The 20,790-nt window shown below is 40.2% G+C and overlaps 6 protein-coding genes across 7 annotated transcripts; 3 read left to right on the forward strand and 3 right to left on the reverse strand.

The window, feature by feature from the left end:
• Positions 1-125: 125 nt before the first annotated feature.
• LOC105954939 (RNA-binding (RRM/RBD/RNP motifs) family protein) lies at positions 126-3,750 on the reverse strand. The gene is made up of 9 exons (XM_012978660.2): positions 3,382-3,750; positions 2,906-3,085; positions 2,732-2,807; positions 2,481-2,613; positions 2,258-2,384; positions 1,607-1,698; positions 1,423-1,492; positions 1,250-1,332; positions 126-1,111 (listed from the first exon to the last, which is right to left on the reverse strand). Exons 1-9 carry the CDS (start codon positions 3,538-3,540, stop codon positions 1,012-1,014), a joined length of 1,020 nt encoding a protein of 339 aa, XP_012834114.1. The 5' UTR covers positions 3,541-3,750; the 3' UTR covers positions 126-1,011.
• A 2,104-nt stretch (positions 3,751-5,854) lies between these two features.
• Positions 5,855-7,098, forward strand: LOC105954456 (uncharacterized). 2 transcript variants are annotated; one of them, XM_012978156.2, is made up of 6 exons: positions 5,855-6,032; positions 6,134-6,160; positions 6,271-6,333; positions 6,618-6,696; positions 6,795-6,840; positions 6,936-7,098. In XM_012978156.2, the coding sequence occupies exons 1-6, from the start codon at positions 5,991-5,993 to the stop codon at positions 6,943-6,945; spliced, it is 267 nt and encodes an 88-aa protein (XP_012833610.1). In that variant the 5' UTR covers positions 5,855-5,990; the 3' UTR covers positions 6,946-7,098. The 2 variants fall into 2 exon arrangements, with proteins under 2 accessions (XP_012833610.1, XP_012833676.1); XM_012978222.2 differs by lacking the exon at positions 6,936-7,098 and having other exon boundaries at positions 6,795-6,844.
• On the reverse strand, positions 7,065-9,976 carry LOC105954617 (D-3-phosphoglycerate dehydrogenase 3, chloroplastic-like). Its single transcript, XM_012978318.2, has 5 exons — positions 9,224-9,976; positions 8,507-8,883; positions 8,227-8,337; positions 8,035-8,130; positions 7,065-7,939 (listed from the first exon to the last, which is right to left on the reverse strand). The coding sequence occupies exons 1-5, from the start codon at positions 9,873-9,875 to the stop codon at positions 7,268-7,270; spliced, it is 1,908 nt and encodes a 635-aa protein (XP_012833772.2). The 5' UTR covers positions 9,876-9,976; the 3' UTR covers positions 7,065-7,267.
• A 742-nt stretch (positions 9,977-10,718) lies between these two features.
• Positions 10,719-13,059, reverse strand: LOC105954354 (Glucose-methanol-choline (GMC) oxidoreductase family protein). Its single transcript, XM_012978058.2, has 3 exons — positions 12,741-13,059; positions 11,070-12,594; positions 10,719-10,962 (listed from the first exon to the last, which is right to left on the reverse strand). Exons 1-3 carry the CDS (start codon positions 12,832-12,834, stop codon positions 10,923-10,925), a joined length of 1,659 nt encoding a protein of 552 aa, XP_012833512.2. The 5' UTR covers positions 12,835-13,059; the 3' UTR covers positions 10,719-10,922.
• An 846-nt stretch (positions 13,060-13,905) lies between these two features.
• On the forward strand, positions 13,906-15,507 carry MKK5 (MAP kinase kinase 5). Its single transcript, XM_012977975.2, has one exon. It carries the CDS (start codon positions 14,287-14,289, stop codon positions 15,331-15,333), a length of 1,047 nt encoding a protein of 348 aa, XP_012833429.1. The 5' UTR covers positions 13,906-14,286; the 3' UTR covers positions 15,334-15,507.
• Positions 15,508-16,480: 973 nt separating this feature from the next.
• LOC105954182 (tyrosine-sulfated glycopeptide receptor 1) lies at positions 16,481-20,260 on the forward strand. The gene has a single exon (XM_012977891.2). It carries the CDS (start codon positions 16,841-16,843, stop codon positions 20,042-20,044), a length of 3,204 nt encoding a protein of 1,067 aa, XP_012833345.2. The 5' UTR covers positions 16,481-16,840; the 3' UTR covers positions 20,045-20,260.
• The last annotated feature ends 530 nt before the right edge of the window (positions 20,261-20,790 follow it).

Below are 20,790 nucleotides of genomic sequence, written 5' to 3' on the forward strand. Positions count from 1 at the left end.
CTCTTGTATAATTTCAAGACGCATTGCATTACAAATAATATGAACTTGACATCAAAATAAATTTCAGATTGTTACAATGGAGAATTTCAGCCATCTAATGTTGAATATTGTGACATGAATTCTGATTGAAAAACACCCCTCTTACAATTGAACAGTAGACCACACAGATTTACACACGACTAGCGGCTAATCGCAGTTTACATCTTTCGTGCTATTTGTAAATCAACACCAAGTATATACATAAAAAAGCATTGCAGAAAAATCTCCTAAACCATCATCAGCATATAACCAAGATCCTAGCGCCAATACTAGACGATTTTCCAAGAAATCCTCTTAAATTAAAAAAAGAATAAAAAAAATAGAACAACCTGCATAATATTTAATGATTTTCCAAGGCTCTGTAAAGATTTATGCCTGAACCCTCGGTCTGTATGTTTAAGTGACTACTTCCTACGGGTAAGTAATAGCGGTGACATCAATTACCATATATATATATGATGCCTGATGAGGAAATAAATGGTCCTACTCCTTGAAATGACAAAAGGGTCGTGTATGATAAAGATCTCGAAGTGTTGCCATAATATGACATGTCGTGAATGAAACATCAATTTCAGTTTTTTTTATGGAATGAAATGTAATGAATTCGTATGGTTGATCATTGATAAGCTTTCACATGCATCAACCAGGTCATGTGAATAAATGCAGATTTACGTCAAAAAAGGCACACAGATTGCACGTAACGGACGAAGAAAAAAAAAATGCACACGTAGATAATGTGAAAATCACAATTAAGGTTAATAGAATCACGAGATACGGCATCGCCTTAAATGCATGTCTAGTATATATAATGTATATTGTATGAGTAGACCAACTTTATATTTGCATCAGATATATGAGAAGGTAGATGCTAATGCTGATGACTTGATGATGATGGATGAATGGATGCATCCTATCATATGTAATTTGTCAGAGCATAGAAGAAACAGAATACATCCCCTTCCAGAGCTACTACTACTGGTAGCTCATTGATGGCGGTGCTCCTCCATTAGCATTGGCGGTGCCGCCTTGGTGGATCGAGTCCTTCCTTTTCCCAAATGGGTTCTTCGAATACGTTTCTCAAGTCAAGAAAAAAACATCACATATGTAAACCACAGACCTCACACCATCATAACTCAATTCAATTAAACGATAAATAGAAAGTGAAAAGGCCAACTCTAAATGTAACAAAACCATGAAGATAAAAGGATATTGAATACGCATGCCAATGGAACCAGAACTCGCTATGACGGCACCTTGCAAGTTGTGGTGCACGTTAGTCGCACTGTTCACATCCTGTGGGATGCAATGGGATTTCAATTAGTACTACTGAGAAATCTTAAAAACATTGGTGTCAAAATATGACAAGGCTGTTAGAGATCTTACTTCAAATTCAATGAAACAAACGGTGTGCCTATCCTGTCTTATTACTTTCATCTGCTTAAAACCAGGTTGGCTGCACCAGAAACGAGTACAATGGAGTGATCATTTATTAACAGCAGTGAAGCAGTCGATCGTATATGTTTATAGTCCAAAAAAAGGCAAAACGGGAAAAAGGGAAAAAACGTACGCAACAAAGAGACTCCGCATCTCTTCTTCATTAATGTTCTCACCAAGATTTCCAATAAATAGAGTATTGCACGGAGGGTTATCTTTGGTATTCTACAAGAAAGTAACACAACGTTAAAGAAACAAATATCGAAACAGCAGATAAAAAAAACAAGCAATCTACAAAAGATCAATCGATCAACTGCTCGCCATAGCACTGCATTGGGCTAATAATCAGCCACGAGGCAACTATAAATAACTAGCTAGTCCTGTAGACCCACATATCAATATCTAGACTACTGAAGTTAAAAGACTACATATATTTAACAATCCTTTGTTTTAACCCTGTTTAAATGAAACTAAACATAGTCTATACTACAGTTGTTCGAACATAACTGTTTTTTTTACAATTTGCAAAACCCTATCCCTAAAAGCTAAGCAGCAAAGTTTTGGTGTCTTGACCACTAAATTCTTATTCAGGCAACATATCACCCATTTCAATATGCACATAAATGTTGATGTGCACGTGTACACACACACACACACTGACACACAGAGCATAATCCAAGGATTCTCATTTGGTAAGAATGAAATATTAAATTAGACTTGCTGAAAGAAACAATCATCATTGAGAACAAAAGCAAGAACCAGAAAGCACACAATGAGTCTTCACCTGAACAGGTACATAACTACTTGGTGCAGGTACGGGAGTTGGAGCAGGCATTGGCATTGGCATTGGCACGGGAGGAACTGCATAACCTCCATATGGATCATAAGAGGGAGGAGGTGGGGCCATATACCTGAGCCAAAGTATCATGAATATCAGTAAATGCAGTCGGTTTTATAATTACAATCAGCACTTGTGTGGAAAATTAAGTTACGAGAAGCTGACGTACCCATGATGTGGTGGTCCCCACACAGGTGGTGGGGGAGGATGAAAAGGCGATGTTGAATAAGCGGTATGGGTATAATCACCCCCAGTTCGCATACGTTTACTCTGGTCATAGGTATTTGAATCAACAACCATCCCTGCATGCATATAACAGTTAAGACAAGGCTGAAACAAAATCCGCATCCAAATACTGTTGCCTAATTGGTTAGAACACAAAGAAATTCTAATACTCCCGTCGAATAAATAAACGTAAACCTCTTTTCACAAAAAGATTCTTCTTTGCCATCTCGGTGTGCAACACGGACTTAGAATCTGCATCAAACACCATCTCCTATAGTCCAAAAAATTAGAAATTTAAAAGATCAAATACGTAAACCTTTGTAGGAAATATGGTACAAAAAATAAATAAATAAATAGTAACCGAATGACCTGAAGCGCATCCCTGGCAGCAAGAGCATGCTGTGGGGTAGCAAAAAGAGCGAATCCCATTGGATGCTCCCCTTTGAAGTTCACCTGTGAAGCCTCGTATCCGGGCAGCCATCTTAGCAGATTCTGAAGCTCCCTCTCTTTCACATCCTCCGGCAAACCCGAAATAAATATCGTTCGCAACTAAAAAAGAAAATAGCATACATCCAGCATTGAATTATCAGTACAATCAACAAAAAATAAAACTAAAACCCTTGAAAAAGTAAACCACAAGCCACTATTTCTCGTCGTCACTTCAATTACTAATCATATTCAATAATTATCCAGACAAAAAAAAGGGAGAGAATTGAAGATAATTAATGACCCGTAAAAACACCAAATCTAGAAAACCTAGATACGGGGAAAAAATCGCACCCAATAATTAACTTCCAAAAACAACAAAAGAATAGAACAATTGAAAAAAAAGTGTTTCGTATCACCTCGTCGGATAGCATGCGGGCGGCGGGATTATCGATAGGAATTGGAGGTTGGTGGTGCGGGTGGAGAGACGGGGGCGGAGGAGCAACGGTGGGGAGTGGTGGAGGGGCGGCGGCAGGAGGCCACTGCTGGTGATAGGGATGCATTCCGGCGCCCGCCATTATCGGGAGATCAGAGCGGATTCTTCTAGGTCTTATGAACAACGGAGAAATTCAGTAATTGGATGAATTGTGAAAACGAATTAGGGCAAAAGGGAGAGAGATAATAGAGGAGAAAAGGTCGAGGGTTCATAAAAGTACAACAATGGCTAACCTAATTTCTGTAATCAATCCTGCTCAAATTAAAACTTAGTATTAACCACGTGCGAATATATATATATATATATATATATATATATATATATATATATATATATATAGGGTAAATTCCACTTTACCCCCTTTACTTTGGCTGAATATCACTTTACCCCCTTTACTCTCAATTGCATCGATTTGCCCCCCTTACTTGAAAAATTGTCTCAATGAGGCCCTCGCCGTAAGTTTTCCGACCTTTGACCTTAACACCGTTTGATTTAAGTATGAAAATTACTAAAATGTCACATCTCCAGTTTAAATAATTATTAAAAAAATATATATAAAAAAAACAACAAAAAATAAAATAATAAAAAATTCAAGACAACGAGAAAAACATAGTCCACGACGCCTAGGACCGGCAATTGAGCCGGGCCTGCCCGAAGCCCGATGGCTCGGCCCAATTTTATTTGAGCCGAGCTCAATAAATTGTGAGCCGGGCCGAGTTTGAGTTTTTTTATTAAACCCGATTAAACTATGAGCCGAGTTTGAACTTACCATGGCTCAACCCGAATAAAGCCCGATTAAGTAAACAAGTTAACAACAAGTAGTAATTAATTCATAAATTTAATCAAATCCAAGTGAAAAGTTTCTTAATGTAAAAAATACTAACATTTTCTTCATTCATATAAATATAAAACCTAGTATATGCAAAACTTTAACGTTAACAGTATGTTGCAAAATTTAAGTTGAGGGTTTCTCTTGTCATCAATGGAGGTAATCTTAATTTATCACTATTTTTTTCTTTCAATGATTATTCTAGATATAACTTTTATCTTAATTTATCATTGTTTTCGACTTGCAATGAGTATTCTTAATTTATCATAGTATAAGTTGTTTTATTTAATATGTTCGGCTACAAAGTTGTAAAATATGTAATTTATATATTGTCCGATATAAGCCCGATATAAACCCGAAGCCCGAAAAAATACGTGAGCCGAGTTTGAGCCTATAGGCATGAGGCCCGATGGTATTTGAGTTTGAGCCTATAATAACGAGGCCCGATGGTATATGAGTTTGAGCCGACCCAAGCTCGGGTCACATGGCCCGATTGCCAGCCCTAACGACGCCAGCCACAATTTTTTTTTTTTTTTATTAATAATTATTTAAACTGGGAGGGATGGCTTTTTATTATTTTCAAACTTAAATCAAACGGTGTTAAGGTCAAAGGTCTGAAAACTAACGGCGAGGGCCACAATGCGATAATTTTTCAAGTACAGGGGGGCAAATCGATGCAATTGAGAGTAGAAGGGGGTAAAGTGATATCAAGCCAAAGTACAAGGGTGCAAATCGATGAATTGAGAGTAAAAGGGGGTAAATTGATATCGAACCAAAGTACAAGGGGGTAAAGTGGAATTTACCTATATATATATATATATTAGTTTAAAATTTAGGATTATAATCGACGAAATTCGGAAATTTATATTTTTTTTCTTGAACAAAAATTCCATTTTTTAGTCTAATTGTAATGTAAATGACATAATGATACACAGTGATGTTATATGTGTAATTCTTTTTTGGTAACAATCTGAATTATTGAAAATTAAAATCGAATCGGTCATCAAAAAACATATATGCATTCTAAATTTGTTCCGAAAGAATCAGAAAAATCGTAAATTAGAATTTTTGAAAAAAAAAAGATGTTTTGTTTTCGATAGAGCTGGAATTGCAGAACTGAAGGGTACTATGTTAATATAAATTTGATGAATGAATCTCCGTCCACAATTTTCATGGACTAAATACGTAGCTATATGTCGCCAACGGCTACTGATAAACATTATCGCGATAAGTTTAACAAGGCCAGAGTGACAATTATAAAACTAAATACAAATCTTCTAAAATATGGCACTATAAATTGAATTTATATAAATCAATGACATGAATGTTGAATATATCCTTAAGTTAAAAAGGTTCTTGCATGATTGCTTTTAATATTTTAATTTAAAGTAATTTATTTTAAGCTAAATAAAAAAAATTGCATTATTTTTTCACATAACTCAAAAATAAATTACTAATTAAAAAGGAGTTCATAAGCCATTTGCAATCAACACCATATAATTATACATTTGGGCTTTCAATCAAATATCCGCTCCTAGCAAAAGTTCGGCCCATCTGAATTACACCCTATTTACCGAGAATGCCCTTGGCTTCGCGCGGGAGATTATTTAAGGATTCCAGTAATTGAAAAATTGAGTTAGGGTTTCCGCCATCGAAGAGAAGAAGAAGAAGATACTGAAAGTTCAGAGAGACAATAAGCAGCCATGGCTAGTACTAAAGTCCAGAGGATTATGACCCAACCTATTGTAACTTCACAATTTCACCTTTCTTCTCCTTCAATTTCCCCCCCTAAAATATTTGATTTAGCTAACAATTTTTTCTCCTTTCTCTAATTTTTTTTTGGCAGAATTTGATTTTTAGGTTTCTTCAAAGTGTAAGTGTGCAGCTGACATCTCGATCTTTTGTTATCCTTTTTTTTTTTTTTAATTTAAACATCAGTGAATTAGATGAGTAATTGTACTTTGTGCTGTGAATTTTGTTCAGAAAGCTCGAATTCAGATATGGCTTTTCGAGCAAAAGGATTTACGGATCGAAGGCCGGATTATAGTAAGTCATGCTTTTCTATTTTATAGTTGTCTGTGAACATTTGTGATCTTTTAAATGTTCCGTAGAAGTAAGAAACGGAAGCGATGAGAGCTAATTTAGTTGGCGAAGATATTTTGTTAGTACGAGGGTTTGGTTTGGATTCATGATTGCATGAATTATTTGTATTTTCTTTGATGGATTATGCATATTGAAGAAGTATAAATTTGATTGATTTGTTATGTGTTCGTCAATCCCGAATTTCGATTTAAATTTTCGACAAAAGTGTTAAAGTCTGTTCTGGGCAGGGCTTTGACGAATACATGAATCTTGTCCTGGACGATGCCGAAGAAGTCAACGTGAAGAAGAGCAGCAGAAAGCAACTCGGTTAGTACTTACTACTCGATGATGGTTGGATATATATATTTAATTAGTATATTCGATACGAGATGCATACTTTCTTTTAATTTTTTTTGGTGAATCAGGAAGGATTCTTTTAAAAGGGGACAACATCACATTGATGATGAATTCGTAAGTTCATTCTTTGTCTTGTTTTTCGCCCGCGTGTGTGAGTAGGATTCTGCAAAATTATATTACTGATTTGTCACTTGCTTTCGTTTATCCAGGGGCAATTGATGAATGGAAATTAATGATGTGTTTGGATTGGTAGCGTTTCGAACTGTCGGTAGCACATTCTTGTATTTTCGATATTGATTGGTATTTTCGGTATTACGATTGCACTTTGTCAATGATGATTATCAACGGAAATATACTTGTTATTTCATTTAACTTGTATAAGTGGAAGCACCAAATGTTTTCCACAGAACTACATAATGAAACTACAACAAGAAAAAAAAAATCAAAATTGTTTTCTACTAAATCAATACGACGTAAATCGTCTTGAAAAAGAATTTAAATATCTAAAAAAATAAATAAATAAATCCATCAGTAAGCAACTTCAAAGATCAAGAAAGACGAACTCATCTACAGCAGGCACATCTCCAATTTGCCTAAGTGTAGCCTTATCAGGTTCTTCATCGACACCAATTGCCATAATAGCCTTCGTCCTCTTCACAGTTCTTCCAACACTCATAAAGCTCACATTCACATTACCCTCGGCGAGAATATTCCCTACTCGCCCGATCATTCCCGGTTGGTCCACCTGGCGGCACAGTATCAGATTCCCCTCCAAGCTCACATCCACGCCAAAGGACCCCACACTTGTCAAATGAGGTATTCCGTACTTTACTTTCCCCTCAATACTTATATTCCCATTTCCCAACAAGGCACTTTCGAATTTCGACTGAACGTTACTTATCTGCACCTGAATAGTCTCCACTGGATTCTCGGGCGAAGAGTCGACAAAGACTCTCTCTTCGCTTATTCTAATGCCTTTCTGCTTGGCTTTGTAATCTGCGTTCACAAGGTTTATATGAGCGTTCGATATAGGCTCGATTATGCCCTTTGTTATCATTGCTCGAAGAAGTCTCGTGTCTAGGTTATCTGGATCGCGAGCTGAGCAATAAACAACTTTCACTGATTGGATTCCACTGCCACCAGAAACTAACTGTACAGCAAGTCTACCGAGTTTCTCGGCTAGAGTTACGTAAGGAGCTAATTCAGACAAGACCTGATTATTACAAAAGTACAAAAAAAAAAACCCATCGTTGATGAAAAAAGTTAAAGAGAAAAAGAAAAAGTAGTAAAAATGGGTTTTGCTTTAACCTGTGGAGGAACCATGGGAGCGTTGACTGCAGTGGCGGAGAGTTCCCCTCTCAGCGCACCGACAACTGCTTCTGCTATTTCAACTGCAACTCCTTCCTGAAATAAAAACTCGTATTACTATGACGAAATATTTAAGAAAGCTACGAAGCTATCGATAGTTATATCGATCCAATAAAGTATGTTGATATCAACCTGTGCTTCCTTTGTGCTAGCTCCAAGATGAGGTGTGGCTATGACATTCACATGCTGCACTAGTTTGTTATCTTTGGGTGGGGGTTCCTTTGTGAACACGTCAAGTGCTGCCTATATATTGACAAAATTACGCTTTGTTAAGCACGAGAATAGTAGGGACTGTATTTATTGTGTTATAAGTTCATTAGAAGACGATATAAAATTCAATTCGACCGAGAAGAAACAGAACAATTCATAGTGTATATCAGTTCTAGAGAAATGCAACAAAAGAGCAATGTACCTGTGCAACTATTCCACTGTCGAGTGCTCTCATCAGAGCATCTTCATCGATAACACCACCACGTGCGACATTGATTATGCGGACTCCCATTTTCATCTTTGCAAATGTGTCATCGTTAAATATCTTGTCGGTTGCAGGAGTAAGAGGCATATGGAGAGAAACAAAGTCCGCGGTGGAGATGGCTTGATCGAACGAGACCAAGTCCACACCGATAGCACGTGCTCTATCGGCTGGAGCGTAAGGGTCGTGTGCAACAACATGCATTCCGAGTCCTTTTGCACGCCTTGCAACTTCGGAACCAACTTTTCCGAATCCCATCACTGCCAAAGTTTTTCCGACCATAGAAACACCAACGTATTTATTGCGTAGCCATTTTCCTATCAAGAAAGATCATCACATACAATCAATATGATATAGAAGAAATCAAGATTGTTACTCAAGATCGATAAACGGATAACGCCTTCATTGGTTTCTGATATAGATTCAATTTAACAACGGGTGGAAGTCTCTAGACAATGATTTTGTTGCCTTACAGTCGAAAGACGTATGCTTAATTGATTCGATATTTCTAAATCTGAGTCGAGGAAAAACATCATCAATCCACATTCTCTTTAATCATATTTTGCTTAATTTGTTTTCCTAGGATAGAATTAGTTAATTGCTAAATCAAACAAAACTGAATAACGCAGGAGTGACTGATTCACACAATTACCGTACCGTCTTTGACGGAAGCATCAGCCTGTGAAACATTCCGAGCCATGGCAGCGAGCAAAGCAATCCCATGCTCGGCTGCGGCAATCGTATTGGCGGTGGGGGCATTGACAACCAAACAGCCGAACTCCGTTGCCGCCTGGAGATCCACGTTGTCAATCCCAACGCCGGCTCGCCCCACCACCTTCAGCTTCCCCTTGGCGGCTTCAAAAACCTGGCGAGTCACCTTGGTCCCGCTCCGAACAATCAGGGCATCGCAGTAGGAAATCTTCGCGCACAGATCCGCCGGAGATAATTCGTACAAGCACAGGACGTTCCCGAAGGTGCGGAGCACATCGAGACCAGCTTCTCCAAGCTTCTCCGAGACTAAGATGGTCGGCTTCTGCGATCCGACGCCGGATGGATCCGAATCTGATCGTACCGAATCGGAATGGTGGACATTGGAGACGGTGCCGGAGCGGCGTGAAACGGCGGGGTTGTTGAAGATGGTGGAGAATGAGAGAGAGAATTTTTGGGGGAAAATGGAGGAGGAATTGGAGAAGGAGAGGTGAGAGAAAGGGGAATTGGAGTTTTTCTTGTCGGGAGGAGAAGCACTAATTGGAGGAGTTAGGGCACTGAGATTAGTCGTCGTTGCTGAGAAAATGGAGGTGGTAGCCATGCTAATTTGCTTTCTTCTGTTGTGTGTATATATGTATGTATGTATGTATGTGTGTGTATATATGTGTGTGTGTTTTAGTGTGTGTGTTAGAGTTGCAGAGTTTGAATCTGCGTAGAGGAAGCAGCAAACAAATATATACACGCTCATGAAAAGGGAAACGCAGAAAATGGTATTGCCGCGAATATCCGCTTACCACTAATCTATTTATAGTTTTCCTCTTTATTTACTTTATTATTTTTCAAAAATATTTTTTAGGGATTATATTTAGTTTATTTATTATTTATTTTTAAATATTTTTAGGGATTACATTTAGTTTTCATCAACCACTAATATAATAGTAACCCCATATATCTTAGAAATTTTGTTTTAGTGAATGTAGACGAAATATCGAAAAATCAAATAAATTTAAAAAAAAATCCGGAAGTAGAAATTGACTTACAATTTTGATTTAAACAAAAAATGGAACATACCCGAATTTTTACAGCCCGAAGTTGTAAAAAAATCGAAACTTTCCAGAAATCTTATCACATTTATAATTTTCGAATATGTTGAATTTTTATTTGAAAATGTTTTGAAGATATACAATTATTTATAATATGAAGGCATTGGTATATAAATTATATATATATCATAAAAATTAAAAAAATATAATAATAGTAATGCCATATGAAACTTTTTGGAATATATATATAATAGTGATTAGCATTTGAATAAACCAATGCTAATCACAATTATCACTAATCTCAGAACAAAATCCCTGTATACACACACACTTCTCAGTCTGTGTGTGTTTGTGTGCAACTTGTAAGCAATGTGCATCACATAGAATCCAAACAGGGCAGATGAAAGAATGAACAAACAAAAATTAACTATTGGAATCAAATGTTTATTTAGAAGTCAAAAATATAATATGTGCAACAAAATGTGTAATCACACAAAAACCAGCTAATCACCAAATGCTAATCACAATTATCACTAACCTTTGCTTAATCACACAACAAAATGGAAGCTAACTACTACTCTTCTTCTTGCAGCAGAAAACCATCTTTATCTTGCTCTCTCCTTAAGCAGCTTCAGACCAAAATACCTGCACCAAACAAAAATGTTAATCCTTTTTACAAAAACACCCATCGATGCTAAAAAGACTAAAACACCCCTCGAATCGAAAACCATACTACATACAAACTCACTCACCTCCCCATCATCAGAAGAGTCGCCTGAGGGTTCGTACCGGGCGAAACCGTAAAAACCGAACCATCAATCACCCTCAAAGAATCAATCCCAATCACTTTAAGGTCTCCATCAACCACCCTCCCCACCAGACAACCACCATGGTAATGCCATATGGTGGTCACGGTTCTCCGGCAGAACTCCCTCAGTCTTGCATCGCTGGACAGATCGCGTGGCAGCGGGGGCCCCACGTACCGAAACTCCCTCCCGCCGAACCACTGATGGAACCTGAAATCCTCCATAGCCCTACTCCTCAGCACATGGCCGATCCTTCTAGTACCGTTCACGCACAGATCGAGATCGCTAGGGTTACTGAAGTAGTTGAATCGAACGCGAGGGTTCGCCCTCGCGTCTGTCGAAGCCAGCCTTAACGAACCGTGAGAAGCGGGCCCCACTATTTTCTCCATTAGGGTGGCTACTGTGATGTAGGTGGAGGAACCGCCGGGCGACCGCGACCGGATGAAAGCGGGCCGGGCCGGGGAAGTGAAGGGTACGATGTTCGAGGCTGCTTCGAGGTAAGTGCCGGAGCTTGTTATGCCGACGACTTGGATCAGCGAGTGGTCGAGTGGGACGGGTGGCACTATCGAGATCCCGTTTCTTGGATTGTCGTAGAGGAACTGGCCCACGTAAGGGGAGTGGTGGGCGACGGGGATACCCCACGAGGCGAGGTAGGGGCGGGGCCCGATCCCGCTCAGGAGGAGGAGCTGTGGGGTGCCGAGTGCACCTGCACAGAGCAAGATTTCGCCGCCGTCTCGAACCATGGCGTGGTGGTACTGGCCTGTTCGATCTCGAAAAACGACTCCGATTGCTTCTGATTGTGTTCTGGGGTTGGAATTTTTGGATGCCAGGAGGATTCTTTCTACGGTGGCGTGGATGACGATCTTGATGTTGGAAGGGTTCGAGTATCCGAGGAGGTCGGCGGCGGTGTGCCTGTGGCCGGAGTTGTCGAAGGTGGAGCCGCCGATTTTGGTGCCCACAATGTGGTCCAGGGTGAAGCCGTTGTACGGGTAGATTCCGGCTTCGAGCAGAGCGTCTCTGACGGCGGATTGCCAGTTGTTCAGATCGGGCCTGAAAACGACGGCGTTTTCGACCCATTTGTAGGACTGGTTCACCGTTGGGAGATCCCAATTGATTCCCGATCTGGCGTAGAAATCTGGGTCGGCTCTGCTGTAGAAACCGGCGTTTATGGCGCTGCTGCCGCCGAGGACTCTGCCTCTGGCGTTCGGAACGCCGTCCTCGGAGGTGAAAGCTTGGGCGGGGGATTCGTAGGCGTCGACCTCCGTTAGGGCTGTGAGGAAACCGTCGCGATTCATCAGATTAGGGTCGCCGAATGGAACCCCGCCTCTTTCGAGAACGAGAACCCTAAATTTCTCCGACAGCGTCGCCGCCAAGGGGCATCCGGCGGTGCCGCCGCCGACCACGATGTAGTCGTAGTAATCTTCCGCCGGGAATTCCGTCGCGTTCGATAAGAAGCCCATATACGCCGGACCTGCAACGCAACACAACACACACACACAAAACAAAAACAAAAAAAACACAGAAAATCAATGATCGGAATCGTCGACGAGAAACAAATTGAAAGGAAATTGCAAACAATAAAGTACAGAAACGTAATCGGAAGAGCAAGATCGTTACTTTGTTGAGAATACGTTGTGCGTAGAGAACCGATTGAGCTGAGAATCAATAGAATCAGAAATGGAGGCCAGAGGGTGAAGAATTTTCCCCCCATTGTTGCAGAGCTTCGAGTTTTCTTTGTGTTCTTCTCTGTGAAGTATATTTGTGTGTGGCAGAGAGGGAAAAAGAGGGTTTGGGGAGGTTTCAAAGAGCGTGTTAATGGCGGTTATGAAGAGAGAGAGAGAGAGAGAGAGAGAGAGAGAGAGAGAGAGAAAGAGTAGCAGTGTATTTGGTGGGAAATTCAGTTGAATAATGGAGAATCTTTTTTTCTTGTTTCTTTGCATAACAATAATTTTGATTTAAATAAATTATTATTATAATTCTGTTTTTAATCATTTTTAAATTATTAAATTATTATTGTCATTTTGAATTTTGTTCTTTAAATTGCCTATCATGTATGGTAATATTCAATAATGTCACCCAAATATTTTACCTAAAATGTTCACAAAATTAAGATTTCATCTAGCTGTTATTATAAGATATATTTAATAATAATAAAATGATAAAATCTAAAGAGAATACCAAGAGTTTTCACTTTTAAATTTGATTATTTTCAAAATTTCACTAAAAAAACACGAGTTCAATGGAATATAGAATAATGATATACCAAAAAAAAAAACCGATCCAAACAAAAATGCCGAATAATTAGATTCGAAAGTAATACAATTGCTAGACATACAATTCACGATCCATCCCAAAAAGACTAATAATAATAATAATATGTAAGTAAGACGCACACGCACACATGTAAGAAAACGGTAGATATAATCTCGCAATGATTATGATAATATAAACATAGTAACACGGCAACGCTTTAGATTAACTAAAATGAGAGCTCTCTAACTAGTTGACACTCGTCTTCTGATTTAAGTCGAGTTCGACTTCGACTTCAAAGAGTATCGACTGTGGATTACAACGAACAAAACGATATTTTGAAATTTACTTAAGCAAACGTAAATGAAGAAAAATGAATTCCTTGAATTTTTACTATATTAAAAAAACACATAAAAGAGAAGACAATGGATAAACATAATTCATAAATAAGGTAAGAGAACAACCAAAAAAGGTAAAAAAAAGAAAATGAAAATAATATTAAATATATATTTACGAATATAGTAATATATACAGGTGCGTGTGTGTATATAATCGCCCCCTCCACCCCCCTCCCCCACCCCCACCCCCCTCACAAGTCACAACGGCCAAACAAAACCCCTTGCTCTCCTTTCTTCCTCTTTGTTTGTCTGCTAATTTTCATTTTCCTCCATTGTTCGAAGAACCTTCTTCTTTCCCCTTTTCACACAAACCCTAGAAACAGAAAAAACGAATCCCGATTTCCATGATTGATTTCTTAGATTCCCCCATTTCAATCAACATCTCCTGAAAATTAATCGCTTGAACATTTGCAGAATCAGAGATTTTAGGAGTTGTGTTTCGGGTGATTGATTAGCTTCTCTGATTTCTCGCATTTTTTTTTGTGTTTGTTTTTAATTCAATCAATCAATCAATCATGACGCCTCTCCAACCACCGCCGGCCGCCGGATCCGCCGCGAATCGCGCAGTCCGTCCACGGCGGCGCCCTGGCCTAACCCTCCCTCTACCCCAGCGCGACCCGTCCCTCGCCGTTCCGCTTCCCCTGCCGCCGAGCTCAGCTCCCCCAACCTACCCTTCCTCCGTCGCGCAGCTGGATTACTCCGAGCTGGAGCGGGTCAGCCGAATCGGCAGCGGCGCCGGTGGCACCGTCTACAAAGTCCTCCACCGCCCTACCGGAAAAATCTACGCCCTGAAGGTGATCTACGGCAACCACGAGGACGCCGTCCGGAACCAGATGCGCCGTGAAATCCAGATACTCGGCGACGTCGACAACCCTAACGTCGTGAGGTGCCACAACCTAATCGACCACAACGGCGAAATTCAGGTCCTCCTCGAGTACATGGACAAAGGCTCCCTCGAGGGCACACACATCCCCCATGAACCCTCTCTATCTGATCTCGCCCGCCAGATTCTCTGCGGACTGTACTACCTCCACAAGCGCAAAATCGTCCACCGCGATATCAAGCCCTCCAATCTACTGATCAATTCCCGAGGAATCGTCAAGATAGCCGATTTCGGAGTGTCCAGAGTTCTAGCTCAAACAATGGACCCCTGCAATTCCTCTGTGGGAACAATTGCTTACATGAGTCCAGAGAGAATCAACACAGATCTAAACCATGGCCGTTACGATGGATATGCAGGGGATATCTGGAGTTCGGGGGTCAGCATTCTCGAATTCTACTTGGGGAAGTTTCCATTTGCTGTTGGAAAAGGAGATTGGGCAAGTCTCATGTGTGCAATCTGTATGTCGCAGCCGCCCGAGGCGCCTCCTTCTTCGAGCAGAGAGTTTAGGGATTTTATTGCTTGCTGCCTTCAAAGGGATCCGTCGAAGCGTTGGACCGCTTCTCAGCTTTTGAAGCATCCATTCATTACGCTGCACGCCCCGCAGGCGAGGGGGAGCAATCAGGTGCATCAATCTCATCAGTTATTACCCCCTGCTCGCCCACATTTTTCGTCTGCTTGATCGTTACCTAGTTTTTGGGAATATTTATCGTTCTTTTTTGTTTCCCCCCTAAATCTTGTTTTACTTGTCGATTCTATGAGGTCGAAGTATGCAAACTTGAACTACAAATAGATCCTGAATTTTGACGATAAAGTGTTTTCGTGGCAATGAAATGAATTCTATTTTCGGTGATCATTTTCCTTTTTCCGAGTCTCGATATGGTTTTTCTTGTTTGATTGCTTCAAATTAATGCTCTAAAGTTGGAAAATAGATATGACTTCTTGGATCACATTGCATCCAAGAGTTTAGTATCTGTGTCTACATATATGTATAGATGTTGGGTTCATAATATATTCCATGATGTTTAGCTACATTTTGCTATGATGTGCTATTGTGGAATTGCCTTGAAATTGCAGTATGTATGGGACAAGCCTAATTGCTTTTTTTCCATGAAAGTATTCTTCTTGTCTGTAAAAAGGTACCTGGTTTGCATCATCTCTCCCATTCTTGCTTTTCAGATTCTGGATTCTGTCCCCTTTTTCTCAGATTTGGCTGAATCAATTACTTTTTTTTTTTTTTTTACCAGTGTTCAAATTTCTTCACTTTTTATTTTACCAAAAAAAGAAAAAAAAATCATTATTTTTTTACTTTATGAGTTAATTTTAGTAATTGTTTTTTTTTTTTTTTGCGACAAATTAGTGTTTTTTCCATAATTGGGCTGATGATATATGTATTCCAATAAATACAGTCTGAGGTTCAAGATTCGATTTTTTAGGCCCATTAACATTCTTGATACCTAATTATGTAGTTTTTTCCACAATTATTTATAAAATTTCCTTAATTATATTATATATATATATATATATATATATATATATATATATATATATATATATATATATATATATATATATATATAAACAGTGTGCTCATATGTGCTGTGAGATCATGTATTGATACTAACCTGAGAAGGGTTCGAAGAGGTATTTATTTGGAAGATGAAACATACAGTGAGTGACGTGTCTGTTTATTTTGTAGAAATAAAAAAATAGAGATGGAAGGAGAGTAATAATAAATTAATAATACATGTTTTGACTTTACACAATAAATAGTTAAAATATTCATAACTGTTAAACTCATTATCTATTCTCCAATTGGCCCGATCATTATTTATTTTAATATTCCCACCAATGTTATAAGTGCGTTGGAATATTCATTCTTTAAATCTTCATATCCTGGAACAACAAGCATTTAACCATGGTTGACTGTATATATATATCACAATAATCATCAAAATAAATAAATAAATAGTAGTAATTAAATTAAATAAAAGAAAAAGTCCACAAGACAGGCGATCGGAAAAAAAGTAAACGCCTTTGATGATTGTTAATTTGTTATAATAAATGTTTATTTATTTCCATTGTTAAATTTTTAAATTATTTGTTACATGTTTGAATGGGCAGAAGAAACCCCACATGAGATTTGAGTGGGAGTATCTTTTACCTCCTTCATCTGTCTTCTTCCTCTTATGTTCTTCTTCTTCTTCTGTTACATTCATCATATACATATATATATACACAATAAAATCCAATTTATTAGAGCACTACTTATGCTCTTGATTTTGATGTCTACCTTTATTCATGCATCTTCTTCCTTATTATTATTATTTCTAGTCACAGTTTCTTGCTTTTCCTCCACCACCACCGCCGCCTGCAATGATGCCGATCGTAGTACTTTATCGACGTTCAGTCTGAGCATCTCCGCCTCACCTCCATTGAATTGGTCTCCGTCAGTCGATTGCTGCAGCTGGGAAGGAATCTTCTGCGATGAGAACTCCGGCAGAGTCACCGATCTCCGGCTACCATCTCGAGGCCTAGTGGGGCCAGTCTCCGCTTCCATTCTCAACCTCACCGCTCTTTCTCAGCTCCGGTTTCTTGATTTGAGCATCAATCGTTTATCGGGTTCCCTAACAAACGATCAAGACTTGCCCCCCAACGTTCGGACATTCAACTTGTCTGGGAACAACTTCCACAGCACAATCCCGTCTTCGTTTCTCGAGCCAGCGTCGAATTTGGAAGCTTTTGATGTCAGCAATAATAACTTCTTCGGATCAATCCCTTCGTCTATCTGCAACTTTTCGTCAAACTCGTTGCAGCAAGTTGACTTTTCCAACAATGACTTCTTCGGCCCGATTGATCAAGGGTTCGGTCGGTGCTCGAATTTGAAGTCTTTACGAGCAGGCTTCAACAATTTCTCGGGTGAGGTTCCGTTTGATGTGTACGGTTTGCTGACATTGGAAGAACTGTACTTGCCAGCAAATAAGTTATCCGGGGTCATGGATCGAAGGATTGTCAATCTCGTCAACCTTAAAAAACTCGCACTTTTCGGTAATGAACTGACAGGTACGATCCCTTCGGATATTGGGAGGCTCTCGAATTTGGAGCAGTTGCAGCTCCACATAAACAGACTATACGGCGAAATCCCATCTTCCCTCACAAACTGCACAAACCTCACATTACTGAATTTGAGGGTCAACTCCCTCGAAGGTCAGCTCTCTTCCTTTGACTTCTCGAATTTCGTCCAGCTCAAGACGGTCGATCTTGGCAACAATTTCTTCAGCGGCAGTCTGCCGGCGAGCCTGTTTTCTTGCAAGAAACTGGCGGCGGTTCGGTTGGCCACCAACAACTTCAGCGGAGAGATGCTGCCCAATATAGCAGCACTGCAGTCCTTGTCTTTCATCTCGATTTCCAGGAACAACCTAACGAATTTCACGAGTGCTCTTAGGATCTTGTCAGGCTGCAAAAACCTCACCACCTTAATCCTGTCGAAAAATTTCTATGACGAAGAGTTGCCCGAAAACGAGAGCTTGATCGGCCCCGGCGAGCTAGAGAATCTCAGGATACTGGCTCTCGGCGGCTGCAGATTCACCGGAGTTGTTCCGCTGTGGCTGAAAAAGCTAACGAGTCTCGAGGTTCTAGACCTGTCATACAATATCATGACAGGGTTCATCCCAGGTTGGATCGGTGCTCTACCGAATCTATTCTACTTCGATTTGTCCAACAACAAACTGAACGGATACTTCCCCGTCGAAATCACTAGACAGCCAAGGCTGTCGTCTCAGCAAGACTCTGCTCAAGGGGACATCACTTATCTCGAGCTGCCCGTTTTTGTTAGCCCCAATAATGTCTCGATCCTGCAATACAATCTCGTTTCGAATTTACCACCGGCTATATATCTAGCTAATAACAGCTTCAATGGAACTATCCCGGTCGAGATTGGTCAGCTGAAGTTCATCATTACCCTTAGTCTCAGCGGCAATAACTTCTCCGGCACCATTCCTCAAACACTGTCCAATCTCGCCAACTTAGAATTCTTGGACCTGTCAAAAAACAACCTCACTGGCGAAATCCCGTCATCGCTCCAGAATCTCAATTTCTTGTCGTTTTTCAGCGTTGCGTATAATAATCTTCGAGGCATGATTCCCACAGGAGGGCAGTTCGACACCTTCCCTAGCACGAGCTTCGAAGGGAATCCACTGCTTTGCGGTAGAGTCTTACAACGCACGTGCTCTATCCCGCCACCAGCTTCCACAATGGAGAGAGGAGGGTTACTAACGAAGAAAACCATCATTGCGCTTAGCTTTGTGATATGTGCAGCCATTTTAGCCATCACTATTCTGGTTTATTGGGCATTTTCGAACCGGAGAATCCAACCGAAAGACGACCCCGAAGAAACAGCATCTTTCGACTCTTCATATCCGGAAGGCTTAAACGAAACCAGCCTGGTCGTACTGTTTCCGAACAATAAGTACAAAACAGAGGATCTCACAATAATAGATATCTTGAAAGCCACAGACAATTTCAACCAATCAAACATCATCGGCTGCGGTGGTTTCGGGTTGGTGTACAAAGCAACCCTCCCGAATGGGAGTACTCTTGCAATCAAGAAACTCTCCGGCGACATGGGGTTGATGGAACGAGAGTTCAAAGCGGAGGTCGAAGCTTTGTCCACGGCCAAGCACAAGAACCTCGTAACCCTACAAGGCTACTGTGTCCACAATGGGCTGAGGTTGCTGATATACACTTACATGGAAAACGGCAGCCTCGATTATTGGCTGCACGAGAAGCCAGACGGAGCATCGCAGCTCAGCTGGCCAATTCGCCTGAAAATCTCTCAAGGGGCGAGCTACGGGGTTGCGTATATGCACCAGATCTGCGAGCCGCACATAGTCCACCGTGACCTAAAATCCAGCAACATCCTCCTCGACCGCGAACTGAACGCGCACGTGGCGGATTTCGGGTTGGCGAGGTTGATCCTGCCGTACCAGACGCACGTCACGACGGAATTGGTCGGCACACTAGGGTACATTCCGCCGGAGTACAGCCAATCGTGGACGGCGACTCTGAGAGGGGACGTGTACAGCTTCGGGGTCGTGCTGCTGGAGCTGGTGACCGGGAAGAGGCCGGTTGAGGTTTTCCGGCCGAAGGTGTCGAGGGAAGTGGTGGCGTGGGTGCAGCAGATGAGGAGTGAGGGGAGAGAGGAGGAAGTGTTCGATCCTCTACTGAGGGGGAAGGGGTTCGAAGAGGAGATGGCGGAGGTGCTCGATGTTGCGTGTTTGTGTGTTGATCGGAACCCTTTGAAGAGACCGGCGATTCAGCAGGTCGTTGATCGGCTCAGGGCGGTAGGGCTTGATCGGGAAACGACGATGATGATGGGACAACAAGACGATTGAAGAACAAACACATCTCTGAATTTTTTTTTTTCAAATGTTGATTTTTCATTTTACATTATGATGAATGTGAAAAATAGTTGTGCAGAGATACTTTTTTTTTCTTTCTTTTTTTTTGTTTTTGTTGCAACCAACAGAAATTCAAACAAATTGTAAAATATTGATGGTGATTTCAAGGTTTGAAACTCAGTCAAGAAAAAGGACTCTTTCCCTCCAAAATTTTGCTTTATTTACATTTTTGCCCAAATTAGAATTTCCGGCGTAGTTTTTATCGGAATTGCTATTTATCCGTCCACGCATTTGAGTCATTTCATTTTTCCCATAAAAAAATTAATATACAAAGAACACAAACCATTTTACTAATTCGAGAATAAAAAAATTAAGGCTATTTTGCTTTTTCAACACGAGTTGTGCCTAATGTGCTCCAAAAGTTGTGAGAACCTTCAATTGTTTCTTCGATTAGCAGCTATTACAGTGATTCATCATTGAAATGACGCAAATGACCTTCATTGGACGGATTCATGGCAATTATGGCTAAAAATACGCCGGCTATTGTAATTTAGTGCAGAATGCGATCATAATGAATTATTGAAAGGAATGAATCTCTTTTTTGTTGAATTTGTCGACGGGAAAGTGCAAAAAATAAAATTTTATAGGGTGCGAAATGCATTTTGTCATTTACGTATATAATTGAACCATTCATACCCCCCTATTCCAAGTTCGATATTTTTTTTACAAATAGCACTTAA

The sequence above is a fragment of the Erythranthe guttata genome, chromosome 4 (assembly GCF_056151865.1).
Source record: "Erythranthe guttata isolate IM_541 chromosome 4, IM_541, whole genome shotgun sequence".
In the NCBI taxonomy this organism is placed as follows: Eukaryota; Viridiplantae; Streptophyta; class Magnoliopsida; order Lamiales; family Phrymaceae; genus Erythranthe; species Erythranthe guttata.